General features: G+C 45.7%; 2 protein-coding genes across 4 annotated transcripts in view; one reads left to right on the top strand and one right to left on the bottom strand.

The window, feature by feature from the left end:
- LOC117349796 (zonadhesin-like) overlaps window positions 1-12,020 on the top strand; it is a 149,003-nt gene that overhangs the window by 8,775 nt on the left and 128,208 nt on the right. The window contains exons 2-3 of the mRNA XM_033923391.1: window positions 10,178-10,324; window positions 11,458-11,720. Of these exons, the coding sequence (XP_033779282.1) occupies window positions 10,178-10,324; window positions 11,458-11,720 (410 nt within the window). The remainder of the gene's footprint in view (window positions 1-10,177; window positions 10,325-11,457; window positions 11,721-12,020) is intronic.
- Window positions 1-12,020, bottom strand: part of GNB2 (G protein subunit beta 2) — a 212,245-nt gene that overhangs the window by 191,102 nt on the left and 9,123 nt on the right. The gene's annotated exons all lie outside the window — the stretch shown is intronic.

Below are 12,020 nucleotides of genomic sequence, written 5' to 3'. Positions count from 1 at the left end.
GATGTGGTGTGGATCATCACGTGTAAATAACAACCTTCTAAAATCACATTTAAATATGTACGACAATCTGTTTACATGTGGAATCCTTCTAAACTAAGGGCTTTAGTCTTGCAGTGATGGAAGAATGAGGTTATGTGAAATACCAATATTATCTGCATTATGTATTGGTTGTCTTCATGTTTAGTTGTACTACTAGGGATTAACTGAAGGAATTGTACCACAATTGGAAATGTCAACAGGATTTATATGCCATTTATGCTGGATATAGTTTGTACACCGATATCTTATTGTGATCCACATTGTATAAGTTGCCAACCTTAAAAAAAGTTCTGCAGAATATAAGATTTAAATTAGATTAAAAACTAAATTTCAAGTTTCTTTCTGTACTGCTATTGTGTCCTTCCAGGTCAATTTGTGTCAAAGACCAACCATTCTCAAATTTAGAGTTCAGTAACATGAAAGCTATGACAAGAGAATAACAATTTTGATCCTGTTTACAGAACAGAAAAGCCATCACACTGGAGACCACCCTATCTACAATTCCAACAAACTAAAAGATGTAAGTTGTTTATCGGTTCATCTCATGCATTCATCCCTGTTCCTCTCAGCTTTCTGCCTTTTGCACATTTTCAAAGACAGGCACTGCAGGGGCCTCATGTTTTTCTGTGAATGGGGTTGCTTTTTATTTGAAAATATCATTACTAAACAACCTGTATAACTGAAATCATCCTGTTATTACGAACGTCCATAAAAATAAATACCATTTATATCTTTTTGGTTATTAAGGTCCCCCCTACACACACACACACACACACATTCATATCTTTCTCTTTGCTGCTATACATATTGACATTAAATTTGCAAATGACACTAAACTGGTCAAAGTTGTTATACGCATGCGGACTGTGAAAAATTGCAGGAAGACCTTAGGAAATTGGAAGAATGGGCGTCTAAATGGCAGATGAAATTTAATGGGAACAAATGCAAAGTAATGCACATTGGGAAAAATAATCCAAATTATAGTTATCAGATGCTAGGGTCCACCATGGGGTTCAGCACTCAAGAAAAGGATCTGGGTATCATCGTAGACAATATACTCAAGCCTTCTGCCCAATGTGTGGTGGTGGCCAAGAAGGCAAACAGGATGCTAAAAATTATTAGAAAAAGGGATGGTCAACAAGACTAAGAATGCTATAATGCCTCTGTATCACTCAATGGTGTAACCTCACCTTGAGTATTACGTTTAGTTCTGGTCTCCTTATCTTAAAAAAAGCTTTAGCGGCACTAGAAAAAGTTCAAAGAAGAGCAATCAAGATGATTAAGGGGATGGAACTCCTCTCATATGAAGAAAGACTAGAGAGGTTAGGGCTCTTTAGCTTGGAAAAGAGATGGCTGTGGGGGTCTATGATTGAAGTCTACAAAATCATGAGTGGTTTAGAACGGGTACAAGTGGATCGATCTTTTACTGCATCAAGATTTACAAAGACTAGGGGGCACTCAAAATTACAGGGAAATACTTTTAAAACCAATAGGAGGAAATATTTTTTCACTCAGAGAATAGATAAGCTCTGGAATGTGTTGTCAGAGAATGTGGTAAGAGCAGTTAATGTAGCTAGTTTAAAAAAAAGGTATGGACAAGTTCCTGGAGGAAAGTCCATAGTCTGCTGTTGAGACAGTAGCATGGAATGCTGCTATTTCAGTTTTTGCCAGATACTTGTGACTTGGTCTAGCCTCCGCAAAGTCAGGATACTGGGCTAGATAGATCATTGGTCTGATCCAGTAAGGCTATTCTTATGTTCTTATGACATCCATCATATGCAACAAATACACTTATTAGATAACAACTTTTGGTTCATCTATTATGTCATCTGCACATTCTCCTCGATCTCTGGTTTTCTCTTTCTCTGTTAGTCTCAAGCTTGCATGAATTCTGGTTTTGTTGTGGTCTCAACCATTCTCCTCCAGTAGGCAAAATCAACGCTGTTACAAAACGAAGGTGTAGTAAACCAGTTTGGATAAGAGACTTCAATATTCTTGATACTTTTTGACATTACATCTGAGTTCAACGCTGATTATGGCCCTGGCATTGAATATCCAAGATTGTCACCAACCGCAAGAGATAGCCGGGCTGCCTCCTGCGGTCTGAATATTGGGGCCTATACATTTAGAAAGTTAAAAAAAGGAATATAGTCAATTGTATTAATAAATGTGAATTAATTTCTGGTGTCTTTTCCCATTGATGTGGGCTATATATTCTTTACTTTATTTCATTTGAAATATGTAATTAAAAAATTATGAATAAAAAAAACAGAATATAGTTAAATCATAGCCAATACAGCATATTAATAACAACACATAACTATTACAAAATACCCTAAAAATTTATGCATTTGATATGGAGTTAACATGCAGGAAAATCCCATGTTAAGCCAAGTTAATTTCAAATCTTAACATCTTTTAGCAATTGCGCACCTAACCCCCTCTTCTACAAAGCCACGCGGTAACAGCCCCAAAGCCCATAGAGGTTTAAAGGGCTTCGGGCCCATTACCACAAGCAGCCACTAGCGTGGCTTTGTAGAAGAGGGGGAGGTAAGTAACCTGGTTCACTTTGAGTAGAAAAATAATTATAAAACATCTAACTGGGAAAATTTTGTCTAGCTAGATTTAGGGAAATTTTGCTGGAAATCTGATTAAAGATGATTGCCTTTCTAGAAGATTCCACTGATAATATTCTAACTCAATCTACTCTTTTGGTCAGTTTTCTAAGCAAAGTAGATACATCAGTAGTATTGAGATCTTATTTCAAGAAGAAATCTGTTTTAAGTGGTAAGACTATTCAAGCGACTAGAAAAGAATTTCAATGGATTAGGAGTACACAGCAGTTATAAAGCAAACAACATACTAATTGGAGATCATCTAATTACAACGTAGCACAGTTACTTACCTTAACAGGTGTTATCCAGGGACAGCAGGCAGATATTCTTAACACATGGGTGACGTCACCGACGGAGCCCTCGGTACGGACCTTTTTAACTAGAAGTTTCTAGTTGGCCGCACCGCGCGTGCGCGAGTGCCTTCCCGCCCGACGGAGGAGTGCGTGGTCCCCAGTTAGTATAAGCCAGCTAAGAAGCCAACCCGGGGAGGTGGGTGGGACTTAAGAATATCTGCCTGCTGTCCCTGGATAACACCTGTTACGGTAAGTAACTGTGCTTTATCCCAGGACAAGCAGGCAGCATATTCTTAACACATGGGTGACCTCCAAGCTAACAAAGAGGGAGGTGGGATGGTTGGCCATTAGGAAAATAAATTTTGTAACACAGATTGGCCGAAGTGTCCATCCCGTCTGGAGAACGCATCCAGACAGTAGTGAGTAGTGAATGTGTGAACTGAGGACCAAGTGGCCGCCTTGCAGATTTCCTCGATGGGCGTGGAGCGGAGGAAAGCTACAGAAGCAGCCATAGCTCGGACTCTGTGGGCCGTGACAGTTCCTTCCAGTGAGAGACCGGCCCGAGCGTAGCAGAAAGCAATACAGGCAGCAAGCCAATTTGAAAGTGTCCGTTTGGAGACAGGACGACCCAAACGGTTGGGGTCGAAAGACAAAAAGAGCTGAGGGGCTGTTCGGTGAGCTCTGGTACGATCAAGATAGTAAGCAAGGGCACGCTTACAATCCAGCATGTGCAACGCCTGTTCCCCAGGATGCGAGTGAGGCTTAGGGAAGAAGACGGGAAGCACAATGGACTGGTTGAGGTGAAAAGCTGAGACCACCTTGGGAAGGAATTTAGGGTGGGTACGCAGAACAACCTTGTCATGGTGGAAAACAGTGAAAGGTGGGTCGGCAACCAGTGCATGCAGTTCGCTAACCCTCCTGGCAGAGGTGATGGCAATTAGGAAAAGCACCTTCCAGGTAAGAAGCCTGAGTGAAGCTGTGGCAAGAGGCTCAAACGGAGGTTTCATGAGAGCAGAGAGAACCACATTCAGGTCCCAGACGACAGGAGGAGGCTTGAGAGGCGGTTTGATGTTGAAGAGCCCTCTCATAAATCTGGAAACCAGAGGATGAGCCGTGAGGGGTTTTCCGAGAATAGGCTCGTGAAACGCAGTGATGGCACTGAGGTGGACTCTGATGGAGGTGGTTTTGAGGCCAGCGTTGGACAGCGAGAGCAAATATTCCAAGACAGTTTCCACCGCCAAAGAGGTGGGTTCTTGATGATGCCGGAGACACCACGAGGAGAATCTGGTCCACTTCTGATGGTAACATTGGAGAGTGGCCGGTTTCCTGGAGGCGTCCAGAATGAGGCGGACCGGTTGAGATAGATTCTCCGGAGAGGTCAGCCCGAGAGAAACCAAGCTGTCAGGTGGAGGGAAGACAGATTGGGATGCAGTAGAGACTGATTCTGCTGTGTAAGTAGAGTAGGAAACACAGGAAGAGGAATGGGCTCCCTGGAGCTGAGTTGAAGCAGGAGGGAGAACCAGTGTTGACGAGGCCACCGAGGGGCGATGAGGATCATGGTGGCATTGTCCTTGCGGAGTTTGGACAAGGTCCGCAACATCAGAGGAAGTGGAGGGAAGGCATAGAGGAACCGATCCCTCCAGTCGAGCAGGAATGCATCCGGAGCCAGACGGTGAGGAGAGAAGAGTCTGGAACAGAATTGGGGCAGCTGATGGTTGTGAGGTGCTGCAAAGAGGTCCACCTGCGGAGTGCCCCATCGAGCAAAGATGGAGAGCAGAGTCGGAGGGTCCAACGTCCACTCGTGAGGTTGAAGGATGCGGCTGAGATTGTCGGCCAGAGAGTTCTGTTCGCCCTGGATATAGACCGCCCTGAGAAAGAGATTGCGGTCCGTGGCCCAGGTCCAGATGCGCAGAGCCTCCAGACAAAGGGGGCGAGATCCGGTGCCGCCTTGCTTGTTTATGTAGTACATGGCGACTTGATTGTCTGTGCATAGGAGGAGGACTTGGGGACAGAGAAGATGTTGGAAAGCCTTGAGGGCGTAGAACATGGCTCTGAGTTCCAGGAAATTGATGTGATGACGACGCTCCTGAGGGGTCCAAAGTCCCTGGGTGCGTAGATCTCCCAGGTGAGCTCCCCACGCGTAGGGGGACGCATCTGTGGTGATGATCATAGAGTGGGGGGGCAGATGAAAAAGCAGACCCCTGGAAAGATTTGAGGAGTTCAACCACCATTGGAGAGATTGCTGAAGAGATGATGTCACAGAGATGGGATGAGAAAGAAGATCCGTAGTCTGTGACCACTGGTTGGCGAGAGTCCACTGAGGTGTACGAAGGTGGAGACGTGCCAGAGGAAGGACATGCACCGTCGAGGCCATGTGACCCAGGAGGACCATCATCTGTCGGGCAGGAATGGAGGGATGCATGAGTACCTGACGGCAGAGATGGAGCAGGGTCTGCTTGCGATCGGAGGGGAGAAAGGCCCTCATTAGCGTGGTGTCCAGAACTGCTCCAATGAATTGAAGTCGCTGGGAGGGAAGCAAGTGCGACTTGGGGTAGTTGATCTCGAACCCCAGGAGGTGGAGGAGAGAGATGGTGTGATGAGTGGCTTGTAGCACGAGTTGAGATGAAGGTGCTTTCACCAACCAATCGTCCAAGTAGGGGAACACCTGGAGGTTGTGAGACCTGAGGAAGGCCGCAACCACTATAAGGCACTTGGTGAAGACCCTGGGCGAGGAAGCGAGGCCGAACGGTAGCACTTTGTACTGATAGTGGTGGTGCAGTACCTGGAACCGCAGGTAGCGGCGGGAACTCTGATTGATGGAGATGTGAGTGTAGGCCTCTTTGAGGTCCAGGGAACATAGCCAGTCGTGTTGAGAAAGAAGAGGGTAAAGCGTGGCAAGGGAGAGCATTCTGAACTTCTCCTTGACCAGACACTTGTTGAGGTCCCTGAGATCGAGAATGGGACGGAGGTCTCCCGTCTTTTTGGGAACCAGGAAGTAGCGGGAGTAGAATCCCTGACCCCTTTGATCTGGAGGTACTTCTTCGATGGCATTGAGAAGGAGGAGGGATTGAACCTCCCTCAGGAGGAGGGGGGTTTGAGATGAGTGTGAAGCAGACTCTACGGGAAGGTTGTCTGGTGGAAGAGTCTGGAAGTTGAGAGAGTAGCCGTGGCGGATGATGTTGAGGACCCACTGGTCCGACGTGATGACTTCCCAACGGCTGGAGAAAATGGTGAGACGACCTCCGATAGGCTGTGGAAGAGGTCGTGAGGGAGGATGACTGGCTATGCCCTGGAGAGAAGAGTCAAAAGGGCTGAGACTGTTTAGCAGGCTGAGGCGGCTTAGAGGGTTGAGTGGCCTGAGATCGAGCCTGGGCATGGTGCTGCTGTTGACGAGGTCGCCGAGATTGTTGAGGAGGCGGATTGAGTGGCCTGGCTGAGAACCTCCGCTGGTAAGATGATTGAGGCCGATAGGGTCGAGCAGGCGGAGCCTTCTTTTTTGGCTTGATCAGGGTGTCCCACCTGGTCTCATGGGCCGAGAGTTTCTGGGTGGTGGAATCCAGGGACTCTCCAAAGAGTTCATCCCCGAGACAGGGGGCGTTGGCCAAACGATCCTGGTGGTTGATGTCCAGGTCGGAGACTCTGAGCCAGGCTAGTCGACGCATGGCTACGGCCATGGCAGAGGCCCGAGAGGTGAGCTCGAAGGAGTCGTAAATTGAGCGGACCATGTATTTTCGCATCTGGAGAAGGCCAGAGATGTGTTGTTGGAATAATGGGACCTTGCGCTCAGGAAGGTACTTCTGGAGGGCAGACAGTTGTTGGACCAAATGTTTCAGATAGAAAGAGAAATGGAAGGAATAGTTGTTTGCCCTGTTGGCAAGCATGGCATTCTGGTAAAGCCTCTTGCCAAACTTGTCCATGGTCTTACCTTCTCTGCCAGGAGGGGTAGAGGCATAGACACTGGAGCCCTGAGTCTTTTTCAAGGTGGATTCCACCAGAAGGGACTCATGAGGCAATTGGGATTTGTCGAATCCAGGAATAGGAATGACACGGTAAAGGTTGTCCAGTTTACGGGGGGCTCCCGGTACCGTGAGGGGATTTTCTAAGTTTTTATAGAATGTTTCCCGTAGGATGTCATGCACGGGAAGCTTGAGGAACTCCTTAGGAGGTTGCTCAAAGTCTAAGGCCTCTAGAAAGGCTTGAGACTTCTTTGAGTCAGATTCTAGAGGAAGTGACAGGGCAGCAGACATTTCTCTCAGAAATTTAGAAAAAGAGGACTGCTCTGGTTTGGAGGTGGCATCGGGTGCCGATGGTTCCTCATCAGATGAGGAGGGATCCTCCTCGGTACCGAGAGGAGTGTCCTCCCATAAGTCAGGGTCCCGGACCTCTGGTGCATGACGAGACACCGGGGTGGAGGGCGCGGTATGGCGAGTCTTGGACAAAGATTTTCCAGAGCGCACCGAAACGGTACCAGGGGAGGAGGACCGGCGTCTATCTCGGTCCCGAGAAGAGTGCCGCACCGCCTGGTGCCGAGGAGGATCCAATGTGGCCTGAGAAAGAACCACGGGATCGCTATGAAGTTGTTGGGCCGAAAGGATCGGCATGGAGGTGTTCACCGGTACCGAAGGAGTGGACACCGGGGGCTCGGTACGGGGCTCGGGCCGGTCTGGTACCGGAAGGAGCGGTGCCAGGATAGTGGGTAGCAGTTGTTCAAGCTGTTTCTTCAACTGCTCCTGGAGTTGAGCCTGTAAGATGGCCGAGATACGGTCATCGAGGGGTGGCATCGGAACCGCTTTCTTTTTCTTCGGTTCCTTAGATGCCGCTCCACGCCCCGGCGATGAGGAGGCCGATGACGAGGCACTCACCGAGATCGGGGCGGAGCGTTTGCGGGACCGGTGCGATGCCGGTAAGGACGGTGTCGCCACCGTAGCTGGAGGGCGCTCGAGGGAAGAGGGAGGCTTCTTAGCCGGCTTACCTGGCGCCAGCGACGCCGATGCGGGGTCGGTCGGTGTCGAGGACGACGGTGCCGATTTTTGAGGTACCGCCGTTGAAGGTGAGGAGTCCATCGCCGACTCGGTGCCGAAGAGAAGAGTTTGTTGAATTCTTCGGTTTTTAAGAGTTCTCTTTTTAAGAGTGGCACAGCGGGTGCAGGAATCCGCCCGATGCTCCGGACCCAGACACTGCAGACACCAATTGTGTGGGTCAGTAACGGAGATCGGGCGTGCACACCGCTGGCACTTCTTAAAACCGACCTGCGGGGGCATGAAGGGGAAGACAGCCTCCGCAAAATCGAAGCCCGAGGCCTGTATACTGGCAACAGGCCCCGCCGGGGCAAAACGAAAGAAAAAAGGGAAAAAGCAAAGTTTTTTTTTTTTTTTTTTTGCAAATCAAAGAAAGAATAAACCCGAAGGTAAAGAAAGAAAAAATAAGGAAAAAAGCGCGAGCGGGAAGGCAAAAAAGTGGTTTCAACGGCCGTTGAAAAAACACACGCGTCTTCTTCGCTCCGCGGAAACGAAGAAACTGGGGACCACGCACTCCTCCGTTGGGCGGGAAGGCACTCGCGCACGCGCGGTGCGGCCAACTAGAAACTTCTAGTTAAAAAGGTCCGTACCGAGGGCTCCGTCGGTGACGTCACCCATGTGTTAAGAATATGCTGCCTGCTTGTCCTGGGATAATGCCAGCTATTAGAAGAATATAGAAAGAAGACAGTGGATTAATTTACAATCCATTAACGTTAGATAAGACAGATGGGGAGGGTCAGCTTTGGACTGTTCATTGTTGTTAAGCCTAATGTTATTTGGCTGTGAAGTATATTTCTAGATGTTTCAGGCTTCTCAGCTACAGAGAAAGGCTTTTCTAGTTTTGAAAAGCCAAATATTAGCTAAAAGAGGCAACTTTTTCCCCTCATTTCCCCTGTAAATATTTAATTACTTTTACCCCCATTTACATTTAGGAGAGGCCTTTTAACAAAACCACAATAGCGGTTTTTAACGCAGGCTGGTGCGCTTAATGCTCTGCGCTGTTCCCAACACTCATAGAGTTCCTATGAGCATCAGGAGCAGCGCAGAGCTGTCAGCATGCCGGCCTGCACTAAAAACCAGTATCGCGGTTTTATAAAAAGGGGGGGTTAAGTTACATATATTTTTCATTCTTTGCAGCTAGAGAATTTTTTAGGTGAACATAAATCTTGGAATGCGGTTGGGATGTACAATATTAAGAGTTATTAATTAGGTTAAGCCATCATAGTCAGGGTTATTATTTTATTTTTTAATCTTGTTAGATTACTAATGAATGGTTTGGTTTGGTTTTTTGCTTAATATTCTCCCCCTTTTACAAGCCATGGTATTGGCTGCCATGAGGCAAACACTCCGACGCTCATTAAATTTCTATGGGCAATTACAGCGGCTTCGTAAAAGGAGGCCATAGTTGTGTCCTCCCCCTTGATGTGGGCTAAATTAATATCTCCACAGTGATAACCTAGGCTCTCGTTTACTAAGGTGCACTAACCGATTAGCGCGTGCATGGTAGTCTATGGATGCATTAGCGTTTAGTGCATGCTAATTCAATTAGTGCACGCTAATCAGTTAGCGCACCTTAGTAAAGGAGGGGGCTAGCCTTTTTAGGCTGATGTATCCCTTCATGTTTACCCACTTACCCCCTCTTTTACTAAGGTGTGCTACGCATTTTAGCACGCGCTAAATATGCACGCGCGCTAAAAGCTAAAGCGCCCATTATAAAAGTCTATGGACGTGTTAGCGTATAACACACACTAATATTTAGCGAGCGCTAAATTGGCTAGGAACCATTAATGTTACTTTCATATTACAAGAGTAGTTCTACCCTCCTTCCATTTTGGTCCTGTCAATGATTGTCTTGTTTTGGTTTTGTATGACTTAAGTGTTTTTTACCCTGGTTCTTTTAATTGTAAACGCTTAGAAATTTTTTTATAATCGTTTAACCACATTTTAAATATAACTTGGATTATTTCAAATTTTAATTTATGGTTTGCATTATTGTTAAATTATTTTCCTTTATGTTTATGGAGAATTTAAATTTCAAAAATGCAATAATAATCTCGTAATAAAAAAAGATAACTGGATAAAATTACTTAGTTACCTTTTCTGTTAAGTGGCTTTTTGAATGTGGTCGCTTTATTTAATAAGCGGCATTAATTTATATTCAATGTTTCATGAATTCTAATTGTATTCTTGTATATTTTTTGAACTCCTTCAGCTCTAATTTCAGAATGCGACTTTAATAACAATAGTTATCCTTTCTGCGACTGGATTCAGTCTAAGGATGATGATGGAGATTGGATCAGAACTAATCAACCAACTCCAACAGAAGACACTGGACCCCCGGGAGATTACCCCAATGGAAGTCAGTAAAGAAGCATTCGGATGAAATAAAAAAACATGATTTTAGTTCTGAATATTCAGCCGGTGGTGGTCAGCAGTTTGCTGACTGCCACTGGCTTTATTCTCCGATATTCAATGCCAAGCTACATCTGGGCACCAGCATTGAATATAGTTAAGTGCAATATTTAGCATTTAACCAGCTATGATGAACCACATAAAGTGTGTTTATACAGTTCTATTTATGGGATTATCCTAGACCGTTAAATGCTGAGTGTATTGGCACTTAACTGGCTAAAAGCCGACTCTACCCCTGGAACATCCACAAAGTATCCAGTTTTGGCTTAGGCACTAAGGCCCAGATTCTGACAGTCAGAGTTCCTCTATGCACAGCGCAGAGCATTCAGTGCGCCAACTGGTGCTAAAAACCTCTTGCACAGTTTTGTAAAAAGGGGGGAAGGGGGGTTTCATTATTTAACAGGCATAATCAACACTAATAACAAGATTAATTGGCTTGATAATTAGCTTAAATTAAAATTAATTGGGTGGTATGTGTCTAACTATTGATTTTAGGAAGGCACTTACCAGAGAGTGGGCATGGTTAAGGGTATACTGTGGGTGAATCTTGTGCATGTTTCCATGTGGGTGCCTAATTTACGTGCCAAGAAAACCCTGGCATAAATAGGGGGCGCTCAAGGTTTTGATGCCTACTGGTGCCCAAGTCCAATTTAGGTGCTGCTAGGCATGATTCTATAAATGGTGCCCAACTCATGATTGACATGCGCTATGCGCCATGTTCCTCTGCTCCTATCTTTTAGGCCCTGTGTATAGAATAGGAGCCTAAATGCGCATTTTCAGCAACACAGTTGAATATCCCGGTTATCTCTGGACAAGCAATTCAAAGGGTCAGGAGCTGTTTCTGGCCGTTTAAATTGTTTTGAATATCTATTGCTTTGATTGGTGCACAATTCTCAATATAATTTCGTAATCAACAAGATGGGAAAAAAATTGCAACCCAATGATTAAATATCCAACAGATTTTTCTTGTTTAGCAGGAGGATTAGTTGAATATCTAGATGTTCAATTTTGCTTTAAAAAAAGCTATCTTGCTAATTGTAATCTTCCTTTTCCATGTCTTCTATGTCCCTTGTTGTGCAGAGGGCTACTATATTTTTCAAGAATCGGGTGATTTCACACAGGGACAGTCCATCAAATTGGAAAGCCAGGCCATTTCTGCCTCGGCTGACATCTGCATTGAGTTTTACTACCACATCTATGGGATATGCGTTAAGAGCCAGCTGAATGTCCTGGTAAAAAATGTTGGAAACCTGACGACCATATGGAGTGTGGAAAAAAGTCAGAGCCCTTCCTGGCTTCGGGGATCAGTGACGGTGCCCTACCGTGGTCAGCAGCCAATACGAGTGAGTGGTGTCTGCTGAAAAATATGACCTCTGCCCTTCCTTATCTATAGAACATCACCACTCTGACAACTTCCTATTTGTCAACTTCCTGTTTTGCAAAGTCGCTATCTGGATTCCTGTCCTAGTTTTCTGGCCATTTTTTTCTTTCGTTCATTTCTTCTTTCATTTCCGCAGCATCCTTTCCTCAAGTATTTCCTAGTCAGATAATTCCATTTGCCTCTCAAGCTAGTTTCAAGTTTATTAAGTATTTGATAACCCGTCTATCATTACGTCCAGTGCAGAGAGTGACTGCTCATCTCA

The sequence above is a fragment of the Geotrypetes seraphini genome, chromosome 16, assembly GCF_902459505.1.
Source record: "Geotrypetes seraphini chromosome 16, aGeoSer1.1, whole genome shotgun sequence".
NCBI lineage: Eukaryota > Metazoa > Chordata > Amphibia > Gymnophiona > Dermophiidae > Geotrypetes > Geotrypetes seraphini.
This window is presented reverse-complemented; position numbering and strand designations above follow the sequence as displayed.